Source organism: Haematobia irritans, chromosome 1, assembly GCF_050003625.1.
Source record: "Haematobia irritans isolate KBUSLIRL chromosome 1, ASM5000362v1, whole genome shotgun sequence".
Lineage (NCBI taxonomy): Eukaryota > Metazoa > Arthropoda > Insecta > Diptera > Muscidae > Haematobia > Haematobia irritans.
In genome coordinates, this window is record NC_134397.1 from 261,567,891 (window position 1) to 261,580,901 (window position 13,011).

The 13,011-nt window shown below is 24.6% G+C and overlaps 1 protein-coding gene across 4 annotated transcripts in view; it reads right to left on the minus strand.

Annotated features, from left to right (window-relative positions):
• Positions 1–3,762: 3,762 nt before the first annotated feature.
• LOC142221654 (uncharacterized) overlaps positions 3,763–13,011 on the minus strand; it is a 281,060-nt gene continuing 271,811 nt past the window's right edge. For 2 of the 4 annotated variants that reach the window (XM_075291417.1, XM_075291410.1), the window contains exon 13: positions 3,763–4,680. In XM_075291417.1, coding sequence (XP_075147532.1) covers positions 4,524–4,680 — 157 coding nt within the window. In that variant the 3' untranslated portion in view covers positions 3,763–4,523. Of the gene's footprint in view, positions 4,681–8,257; positions 8,515–13,011 lie in introns of all 4 variants that reach the window. The other 2 variants (XR_012718177.1, XM_075291429.1) reach the window with 2 other exon arrangements.

Sequence of the window (13,011 nt, forward strand, 5' to 3'; positions counted from 1 at the left end):
TTTTTGATATTCCTCACATTAGTTTTTGTTGTTGTTGTAAAGTGGAACTTGGTGTTTTCGTGGTTTTGAGAGTATTTTTTTGTGCAAATATTATTTTTTTTTCAGTTTTTGGTTTATGAATAATTAAATATTTTGTAAAAATGAAAAATTGTGAAAGCGAAACAGAATGTAAACGTGCTCTTATTTTCTTCCATTATTTTTAATTTATCCTTTTTTAGCAATACTTTTCTGAAAATTTGAACCCCGGCACAATATTACGTCGTAACACACACACACACTCAAAAAAAGTTTACTTGGATCCAAAGACTTTGACCTTCCCTTAAGGATTTTGGTATTGTTTCCGAGCCGAAGATGCGGCTTCTTTACAATAAAGAATTTTTTTAGCGACCTATCTGGCTTTAAATCTACGACCAATAAATTTAAAATTAGGATGCAGATCTTATTTATAAAATGTTCATTCTCTTTTTTTGCGGTTTATTAATAAAGATGCTCACAAACAAATGCAAGTTAAAGAATCCAAATTATAACGGATACTTTAAAGTAAAAAAAAACTTTAAACCAAAGACGCCAAATCCTCAAAATAAGTCATAGCCTATATTTGAAGCGTTTTTTTATCTTAAATCTAAAGTTTCAATACTTCAGTTAATTTAAGGACAATTTCTTTATATCAAAAATGTGTTTCTTTACTTTAAGGAAAATTAGCCTTAGTTCAAATACATGCGACTTTAACGGAGATACGCAAATTTACACAAATTTGTGTCCTAAATTTAATGCAAAAATGTTTGAAGCAAAGAATTTAAATATTATTTTAATTAAAATTTCATTATTTAAAAAAAATGTCCTTATTTTTTTGTAAAATTCGCATCCTTAAATTTAGGTTGCGCAATCTTTAATATCACGTAAATGTTTTTTTCAGTGCACTGTCGTGTTGTTTAATCGAATGATGCTGGTCGGCTCTGATAAATGTCACAGACTCAAAACAAGGTGAAGGCATTAGGAAAGAAATTAATTTTAGACCAGATTAACTAAACTTTATTATAAATATCGATTTTTGGACAAAAAAAAATTATTAGAAAAAAATTTATTAGACATAATTATTTTTCCAATTGTTAATGAAATATACATTAAATTGTTGACAGAAAATCCAAATAAATACACTCTCCTGATGTAGCGGAAACCCCACACCAACGAAACGTCGAGAAAAATAAAATTAAAACAATTTGTTTTATTTACTAACAAATTTAGAAATTGAACAAAAATTGAAAATTTCGTAGTTTGAAGAGAAAAATTGGAGTTAAAAACTGCAAGAATGTCTTTTTCGACATTTCGACGATTTTTCGACAAAAAAAAAACTTATTAGAAAAAAAATTATCAGACATAATTATTTTTCCAATTGTTAAAGAAATATACATTAAATTGTTGACAGAAAATCCAAATAAATACACTCTCCTGATGTAACGGAAACCCCGAACCAGCGAAACTTCGAGAAAAATAAAATTAAAACAATTTGTATTATTTACTTACAAATTTAGAAATTGAACAAAAATTGAAAATTTCGTAGTTTGAAGAGAAAAATTGGAGTTCAAAATTGCAAGAATGTCTTTAGCGCCATACCAAGTTCAAGATGGTAAATAGTTCCTAATTTTTTACAAATTTAAGGAAATTCTAAACTATATACCTAACATACGCAAAAATTTATTAATCCTGCAAAGTCATCTTTATATTTTATACACTAAAGTCATCCTTCGTCATTTTGAATACGGCCTCTTTCAAGGCTCTACAAATTGCACCGTGAACAAAAATGATAACCCACATTTTGTTTACTAGTTACTCAGTTCAATTTCTATTAATATTAAATAAAAATTCATATATGGGTTGAATTAGTTCATTATCAGTTTCCAAATGATAAAAAAAAAAACAATTACGTCGAAACTAAAATTTGGCGTCGTTATTTTGACGTAATATGGCTGTTTAGGGTTAAAGGCAAGGAAACTCTCTAAAAACATAATAACCTCATGAACTGAAATAGAGTTAATTTGGCTTTTAGTGCCACTCACTTTTTTTTAGTGTAAAATGGGAATTTTATAACAACCACTTAACAACAATGTCATGGTATAATTTCAATAAATCTGTTAGTTCGAATTATTTTCAAAGGGTGAAATTGAAAATAATTTCATTAAAGAAACCTAGTACCTACACAGGAAAAACAGTGAAGCCACCAGGAAGAAAAATTTTGGTTAATTTTAGAAAATTTCCATTATTTTTAGAAAATTTTAACTAAACTGTAGTATAAACGCTAAGATCACGCCAATATCATAAAAATAAGTAAATATTTTTTGACAAATAAAATTTATTAGACATACTTAATTTTTTTCACTTGTTAAAGAAAATTTTATAGTTTGAAGGAAAAAATTTGAGTTAAAAATGTCTTTGGGCGCATTATTGGTAAAATTTACAAAATTTAAGAAATTCTGAACTATTTTGTGGGATACACGATTTTAGTTAATTCATTTGAGTATAATTTTTTCCTCTATTTTAGTTAATTTAACTAACGTACGCAAAAAAATATTAAAGTCATGGAAACTTTCTTAAAATGTAATAATTCCATGAACTAAAAGAGAGTTAAATCGGCTTTAGTGAAATATAGGGTTCACTTTTTTAGTGTAGTTCCAAAGATTGTGACCTTTCCCTTAAGATTTTGAATAAATAATTATTAATTTAAAGATTTGTCCTTAATATTGTGTAAATTTGGGTTGCATGATTGTTTATATTAGGTTATTTTTTTTTTAGTGCAAAATATCTCGTACCACCAAAATACAATAACAAAATTACCATTTTTCCGTTCGATTCACTCAAACTTACTAAAGAACAAAGCATTGATGATTGATCTTACACAAAGAAAAAAAATATTAATTGGCTTTAGTTACGAAACAATTTGGATACTGGAATCACCGGTGCCAATTTAGAATTTAATTGATCTAATTGAAAGATTAATTCATTCAATTACTTTTGAAAAAATGTAATTCAATAAATAATCATGAATTTAATTGAATCAAATATTTTTTCCTTTGATTTGTTGATATCTTTTTTGTAGATGCACACAAAAAAATTTTCTGATTCAATCACGAAATTAATTGAAATGAAATGAAATTGATTAATTTTTTAATTGGAATGTCTTCAATCACAGAAATGATAGTATCAATTAAAAAATTAATTGACGCTCACTTAAAAATTAATTGATACTATTAATTTGAGTGATTGATTTTTGTTTCAATTAAAAAATTTGTTGATTCAATTAAATTTTTAATTGAATATTTTTTAAAACTCAATTAAAAATTTAAATGGAAAAAATTTCGTGAAAATTTTTTCCGTGTGGCTGTAATTTAATGAGGCCTACACACAAAAAATATTTTTTATCTTCAATAACGAAATTAATTGATCCAAGTAATTTTTATTTGAAAGGTCTTCCATCACAGAAATGATAGTATAAATTAAAAAAAAAAATAATTGAAAGTAAATTAAAAAATTAATTTATACTTTTATTTTTGTGATTGATGTTTGTTTCAATTAAAAAATTTGTTGAATCAATTAAATTTTTAATTGAATAGTTTTTAAAACTCAATTAAGACATTAATTGGAAAAAATTTCGTGAAATTTTTTTATGTGTAATATTAGTATTCCCTTTCCAATTTGTATAAACGGTTTATTGTATAATCGATTAACATTTAGTTTTACTAAATAAATTATAATTCTCAATGTATGTGTGGTGTATGTTGTCAGTGTATTTGAATCTCACTCTTTATCACGTATAAATATAGAAATTAAATTAATTCAAAATAAGTAAATAATTAGAAAAACAATACAATGACTAGCTTTACAGAAAAGACACACTCAATTGAAGTATCTCTAGCCTTATCTTAAGGCATTTACACATATGGTATTTTCATCTTATTTATTTTTATATAACTAAAAAACAATTGAGACTAATTAATTTTATTTTAATATTTAAATGTCATTTACTGAATTTATAGGTTTTATGTTTCCTTTGGTAGAACAATCGATGTGAAGATGATTTCTCAAATGCTGGTTTTATTCTCTTAACAAACTGTCTTCAAAAAAGATTTGATTAGTTTGTTTTATATAAGTTTTTTGTTTTTGATTAGTAAACTTATTGGTTTGCCATTTTTATAAAGTTGAGATGAAATTCAAAATTGTAAGAATACTAAAATGTATTAATTAATATATTTAATTTTGAGTGTTGTTATTTTTTCGTAATTTCTTCTTTTCTTTAATGGCGATTGTCATTTAACTTTTACTACTATATAGATGATTTTTGTTTGTCTCTATATTGTATGATTTTTTTCATATTTTCTTTTTTACTCTATCTTTTGGTTGTTTAGGAATTCTGGATTTTCTTGAAATTTTGTTGTATGTTATTTCTGCTAATGTTGTTTTGTTTGTTTGTTTTTTTTTTTTAACCTTTAGGATTTCTGTTATGGTAGCTCTTGTTATTGTTGTGATCGTTATTGGTGCTGCTGCTGCTGTTGTTGTTGTTGCTGTTGGTTATGATGTTGTTGCATAGCTTGATTTTGATTATTTGCAATTTGTACCGAGGTTTCATTGTCCGTGACACGATGGGTCTTCATGTGGGCACTACGACTCTTGATTTTACTGAATACTCTGTAAATTAAAAGAGAGAGAGAGAGAGTGTAGAGAGGAAAAAAAGATAGTACAACATGAATTTCTTGATGTTCATTAGAAAAATATTAATAATTTTATTGCTATTATTCTGTTAACCATGAAAGCAGACATTTATTTCGTATAGAGAAAGCCATGAAATATTTTAGCATGCCAAATAAATAAACATTTATGAAAATCTTTAGCAAAAATATTTTGTTTTATTTTTTTTTTTTAATAGAATAATAAAGAGTGTGTAAATTTCTTGTAATATCATGCTCTACTAAAGAAATTAGTTTAATTACTTATCTGTTATGCATTTCATTCTTTGATTATTGAGTTGACAGATCGTTTTATTGAAAATATGAATTAAGGCTTATAGGAGAGAAATTAAACGAAAATGAGTTTTTGGCTTTTAAAAGTTTGGGAAAAATTTACTTTTGTCAAGTAAAACAAGTAAGGAAAGTCTAAAGTCGGGCGGGGCCGACTATATTATACCCTGCACCACTTTGTAGATCAAAGTTTTCGATACCATATCACATCCGTCAAATGTGTTGGGTGCTATATATAAAGGTTTGTCCCAAATACATACATTTAAATATTACTCGATTTGGACAGAATTTGATAGACTTTTACAAAATCTATAGACTCAAAATTTAAGTTGACTAATGCACTAGGGTGGAACACAATTTTAGTAAGAAACAAGTAAAGAAAGTCTAAAGTCGGGCGGTGCCGACTATATTATACCCTGCACCACTTTGTAGATCTAAATTTTCGATACCATATCACATCCGTCAAATGTGTTGGGGGCTATAATAAAGATTTGTCCCAAATACATACATTTAAATATCACTCGATCTGGAAGAATTTGATAGACTTCTACAAAATCTATAGACTCAAATTTTTAAGTCGGCTAATGCACTAGGGTGGAACACAATGTTAGTAAAAAATATGGGAAACGTTTAAATCTGAAGCAATTTTAAGGAAACTTCGCAAAAGTTTATTTATGATTTATCGCTCGATATATATGTATTAGAAGTTTAGGAAACTTAGAGTCATTTTTACAACTTTTCGACTAAGCAGAGGCGATTTGACAAGGAAAATGTTGGTATTTTGACCATTTTTGTCGAAATCAGAAAAACATATATATGTGAGCTATATCTAAATCTGAACCGATTCCAACCAAATTTGGCACGCATAGCAACAATGCTAATTCTACTCCATATGCAAAATATCAACTAAATCGGAGCAAAAAATTGGCCTCTGTGGTGATAAGAGTGTAAATCGGGCGAAAGCTATATATGGGAGCTATATCTAAATCTGAACTGATTTCAACCAAATTTGGCACGCATAGCTATAATACTAATTCTACTCCCTGTGCAAAATTTCAACCAAATTGGGGTAAAACTCTTGCTTCAGGGACCGTATTAGTCCATATCGGGCGAAAGATATATATGGGAGCTATATCTAAATCTGAACCGATTTCAATAAAATTTGGCGCACTTAACTATAGTACTAATTGTTCTTCTTGTGCAAAATTTTAAGCAAATTAGGTTAAAACTCTGGCTTCTGGCGCCATATAGGTCCATATCGGGCGAAATATATATATATATATATATATATATATATATATATATATATATATATATATATATATATATATATATATATATATATATATATATATATATATATATATATATATATATATATATATATATATATATATATATATATATATATATATATATATATATATATATATATATATATATATATATATATATATATATATATATATGGGAGTTATATCTAAATCTGAACCGATTTCTTCCAAAATCAATAGGGATCTATTCTGAGCCAAAACACATACTTGTGCCAAATTTGAAGTCGATTGGACTAAAATTGCGACCTAAACTTTGATTACAAAAATGTGTTCACGGACAGACGGACATCGCTATATCGACTCAGGAGCCCACCCTGAGCATTTTTGCCAAAGACACCATGTGTCTATCTCGTCTCCTTCTGGGTATTGCAAACATATGCACTAACTTATAATACCCTGTTCCACAGTGTGGAGCAGGGTATAAAAATGACAAAATTTTCTATAGAAACAAATTTTGACAAAATTTTCTAAAGAAACAAATTTTGAAAAAATTTTCTATAGAAAATGATTTTGAGAACCTTTTCTATAGAAAAAATTTTGACAAAATTTTCTATAGGAAAAATTTGGACAACATTTTCTATAGGAAAAATTTGGACAAAATTTTCTATAGAAATAAAATTTTGACAAAATTTTCTATATAGAAATAGAATTTTTACAAAATTTTAGTTTTGGTAAAATTTTGACCAAAAATTTCGGTTTTGGCAAAATTTTTTATACACAAATGAAATTTTGCCAATATTGTCTATATAGAAATAAAATTTTTACAAAATTTTCTATATAGAAATTTTATGTATGGTACAATTACAAAACAACAAATTTCTATATAGAAATAACATTTTTACAAAATGTTGTTATGGGTAAAATTTTAAAAAAATATTATTTTTGGGAAATTTTTTTTTCCAGTTTTGGTAGATTATTTCTGGCTTGAGTGACAACCGTGGTTAGAACATAGAAATTGGTCTGATACCCCATAAAGTAAACTCAAAAAAGTGAACCCACCAGAAATGAAAATGTAGGTTAAATTTAGAAAATTTCAACAAAACTTTGCTATACAGTTTTGTTGAAACGCGAATATCATAAAAATAAGTAAATAAATATTATAATTATTTTTTCTACATATCAAGAAGATAAAGGAAATTTATACCGTAGGGTTATTGCAAAGAAAATGTCATATACCAATATACACTGTATGTTTCATCGCAGGCTTAAACGAATTATTCTTCCAGTTGATTTTACTTAGCAAATGGAATTAGAGTTTGTGCAATAAGGAGACCTTCAGAAGAATGTAGAAATCAAAAACAGAAAGAAATCCAATCTTGCATTTTATTTTAGAAAAAAAAAATAAAAAATAATAATGACAGGCTGAAAACTAATCTTGTTTTTATTTTATTTACAAATGGCATCAATTTTCTATATATGCCTTTGCGCGTATCACAGATAATTGCTAACATTTCCATACTCTGTGATATGAAACTGAAGACAGAAAAGTTTAGTTTGTAGGTTGAAAAGATTTAAATAGACCTAAAAATAGCATATTCAGCATTGTGTTATAGAAATAGCAAGGAGAAGTATTGCGAGATAAATTTACATATATAGACCTCAAGTGTGAATTATCAAAATCCAATTTGAGTTGTAAAAAAAAGAAAATTATTAAACGTTCCAATAATCTGAAAAAAGAAAACATTGTCAGCGAAAAAATAAACTTTTGATTATATTTACAAAAGTTAAGAAGTTTTTTTTGGGGGGGGTTCTAATATGCGCAAATTTTTATTTTTTAAATAACTAGAAAAGAACAAATTTTGGTATTAGAAAAAAATTTTGTGATTATTAAGAATTTTGGAGGGGTGTAAAGAAATAAAGAAAATCAAAGCAATTTACTTTTTTAGTTTTTTTTTTAAATAAAAGAAAACTTACAATTACAATCCAAGTTGAAGATGATCGGTTCAAAAATATTTCTTTGGTTACAATTTTTATTTGACTATGGATCAATCTGAAATCTGATTTTGAATATCTTGAGTTGAGTTGAGGGTTTATTGAGTTTGATTTGGTTTTGCTTTTAACGAGCGTTTTCTTTTTCTCTTCTAATTCGGTGATTTGGTTTTTACGTAAATGTCATATTCATATGCATTCAACGAATTTGTTTAAAAATTTCTATGAGCTGTGAATTTTCGCTTTAATTGGTTTTTAGTTGATTACGTTACGTTTGATGTATCAAAAAAAAAAAATAGAAAAATACATATTGAAAAATACAACAACAAATAAATAAACAACATTAATTATTAATATGTATATAAATATATCTAATATATCATGGAAAACAAATGCTAATTTAATTATGATGGCTTATGGGGGCGGTTAGGGGTCGATTATCTCATATTAATATTTCAACATACATGTATTTTGTTTAAGCTGATAAATCTATTCAAATTAAAAAAAAAGCTAATATCTCAAATTATCTACAAGGCTAAGGGAAATGAAAATGGGAACTGAACATTTTTTACGAAAACAATGGAAACGGAAATATGAACACATCCCACAAACAAAAAAATCTAAGGCCAACGTGCAGTTGCTGCATCAAAGTCTAAGACTTCTTGTCAGAACACCAATGCTATATTCAACAAAACAAAAAAGTAAATTTACACAAAAAATATCACCAAAATTCCAAAATGATCAAGTAAATTTTTAGTTAAACCAAAACAAGTATTCAATTAAACATTTTATTGATTCAACAACAATTTTTTTATTAAAATGAAAATCAATGACAAGTAAATTTTTAGTTCAGCTAAAACAAATAGTCAATTAAAAATGTTTTTGATTCAACAACAATTTTTTTATTAAAACGAAAATCAATGACAAAGCTTAATTGTATCAATTAATTTTTTAATTGGACCAATTTTTTAAATGCCATTGAGTGATACACAGAAAACTGTTCTGATTCAATTACGAAATTAATTGACCCCATTAATTTTTTTAATTGAAATGTCTTCAATCACGAAAATAATAATATCAATCACATAAAAAAAATATTTGATTAAAAAATTAATTGATTTCATTGGCAAATTTAAAATAAATTTTTAATTATTCAATGTAATTGATATTGATTGCGAACCTCAATTAATTTTTACCATAATTAAAATCGTAATTATTTTTAATTACTTTCTTAACCGCCCATCAAAAAAAGCGTCGCCTAAAAAGTAGTGAAAATGTTCTTTTTGGATCCGGAAGTGGTGCAAAATTGGCGCAGAAGCGATGATTTTAACATGGGCTTGTCATAGGACGGATGTCCACCATTACAACAGACGTTGCACTGAAATTGCATCACTTCTTAAGGTGTGATGCGAATCCAGTGATTTGGATGTGAATAAAGAAATTTTGTGATATTTTGACGAATAAATATTTTTAATTTTTTTTATGATTTTTAAGGCATTATAATGCTTGTCTGGAACGTTTGACATTAAATATTTTAAAAAATTTTTGTAGAAAGGATTTAGCATTTTTTTTGCAAAATTTAAATAATTTGCACTATTTTATTAATTTTTAATCTGTTTTTAACCCATTTCAAATAATAAAATAATAAATTAAATTTCCCATTAAAAATATGAAAAAAGCGAGTTATAAAAAATTTACTCAAATGAACTTCCTATGCAGTTAAAATAAAGAACATCTTTGGGAGGACATTTTTGGAAGTGCTTTTAAAGTTGTGTCTTAAGAAGAACTTCCAAATTTTTTTGCTGGGCGACTCAGTGTTTTTAGTTTGATTCAAATATTGATTGATTAAAATGAAATTGATTTCATTGGAAAATTTGAAATAAATTTTTTAATGATGCAATTAAAAATTTAATTGATGTTGATTGCAAACGTCAATATTTTTTTTTTAATTAAAAACTTAATTATTTTCAATCACTTTCTTAATGGACTCAGTGTTTTTAGGTTGATAAAAAAAATTATTGCTTCAAATTAATTTTTAATTAAAAATTTAAAAACAAAAATCCATAATTTTATTCAACTGACTTAGACTTGCGAGTTTTATTAAAAAGTTATTTGTATCAATTAGTTTTTGAATTAAAAATTTATTTTGATTGAGTTAATTGACTTTCTAGATTGATTAGAAAGTTTAATGTGTCAATTAGTTTTTTAATTGAACAATATTTTAGCTTCAATAGACTTTTCAATTGGAAATATGTTGGTGATATTGGTTTTTCTGTGCACACAGAAAAATAGCCTTTTATTCAATCACGAAATTAATCGATCCAAAAAATTATTTAATTGAAATGTCTTCAATCACGAAAATGACAGAACTAATCAGAGTTGTCATTGGGCATAAACAAATACTTCATTAAAAAATTATTTGATTTCATTAGAAAATTTCAATTCACTTTTTAATTAGAAATCTATTTGATGTAGGTTGCTAACCTCAGTTTATTTTTAATTAACTAACGATTTTAAATAACTTTCTTAACTGACTTTGTAGTTGGATTAAAAAAATGATTGTTTCATTTAAGATTTTAATTAAAAAAATTTCAAACACATAACTAACTGGTCATCAATTCATTTTTTCAATTATTTAGCTGCAATAAACGTTTAAATATTTTGGTGATATTTTTTTTCTGTGTACACAGAAAAAATGTTTTTTATTCAATCACGAAATATCAATCGAAATATCTTCAATCACGAACATGACAAAATTAATCAGAGTTTTAATTGGGCATAAAAAATACTTCAGTAAAAAATTAATTGATTTCATTAGCAAATTTCAATTAATTGTTTAATTCATTCAATTAAAAATTTATTTAATGGTGATTGCAAGCCTCAATTAATTTTTTAATTAAAAACGTAAATATTTTCAATAACTTTCTTAACCGACTCAGTGTTTTAGTTTGATTAAAAAATTAATTTTTTTAAATAAATTTTTTAATTAAAAATAAAAACAAACATATTTTTTTAATGTAAATTGTATTAATTAATTTTTCAATTAAAATTTTATAAATGTCCATTCATCAACTTAATTGACTTAATGTTTCTAGTTTGATTAAAAAGTTAAAAGTTAGCATCAGTAAACTTTTTAATTGGAAATATTTTGGTGATATTGTTTTTTTCTGTCTACACAGAAAAATAGTTTTTTATTCAATCACGAAATTAATTGATATAATTAATTTTTTAATTGAAATGTCTTCACTCATAGAAATGACCGTATTAATCACAATGTTAGTTGGATAAAAAAGGATTACGTTAGCAACTTACAATTAATTTTTTTTAAATACATTCAATTAAAAATTTAATTGATATTGATTGTAAAACTCGATTAATTTTTTAATCAACTAATTATTTTCAATTACTTTTTTTAACTGACTTTGTATTTTTAGTTTGATTAAAAAATTGATTCTTACAATTAGGGTTTTAATTAAAAAAATTTAAAACATTTTTTTAACTAACTTAGTCTTCTGAGTTTGATTAAAATGTTAATTGTATCAATTTATTTCTTAATTAAAAATTAAATGATTTAATTTTTTAATTTAAATATTAAAAATTTCAATAATTGACTTATTGTTTCTATGTCGATTAAATATGAATTTTTTTCAATTAATTTTTTATATCAATTCATTTCTTAATTAAAAATTAAATTAATTAACTTTTAATTAAAAATGTAATCCAAATTTGGTCGAATTAATTTTTTAATTGAAATGTCTTCACTCATAGAAATGACCGTATTAATCTCAGCGTTAAATGGATAAAAAAGGATTACATAAGCAAATTTCAATTAATTTTTTTTAAATTCATTCAATTAAAATATTAATTGATGTTGATTGTAAAACTCAATTAATTTTTAATTTTTTTTAATTTAACTAACTATTTTCAATTACGTTTTTAACTGACTTTGTGTTTTTAGTTTGATTAAAAATTTGATTCTTTCAATTAGGGTTTTAATTAAAAAAATAAAAAAAAATTTTAACTGACTTAGTCTTCTGAGTTTGATTAAAATGTTAATTGTATCAATTTATTTCTTAATTAAAAATTTAATGAATTAATTTTTTAATTTAAAATGTAAAAAATTCAATCATTGACTTATTGTTTCTATGTCGGCTAAAAATTAAATTTTTTCAATTAATTTTTTATATCAATTTATTTCTTAATTAAAAATTAAATTAATTAATTTTTTAATTAAAAATTTAATCCAAATTTGATCCAATCAATTTTTTAATTGAATTGTCTTCACTCATAGAAATGACCGTATTAATCACAGCGTTAAATGGATAAAAAAGGATGACGTAAGCAAATTTCAATTAATTTTTTTTTAAATTCATTCAATTAAAATATTAATTGATGTTGATTGTAAAACTCAATTAATTTTTTATTTTTTTTTAAATTTATCTAACTATTTTCAATTACGTTTTTAACTGACTTTGTGTTTTTAGTTTGATTAAAAATTTGATTCTTTCAATTAGGGTTTTAATTAAAAAAAGTAAAAAAAAATTTTTTTTAACTGGCTTAGTCTTCTGAGTTTGATTAAAATGCTAATTGTATCAATTTATTTCTTAATTAAAATTTTAATTAATTAATTTTTTTTATTAAAAATTTAAACATTTCAATCATTGACTTATTGTTTCTTTTTCGATTAAAAGTAAATTTTTTCAATTCATTTTTTATATCAATTTATTTCTTAATTAAAA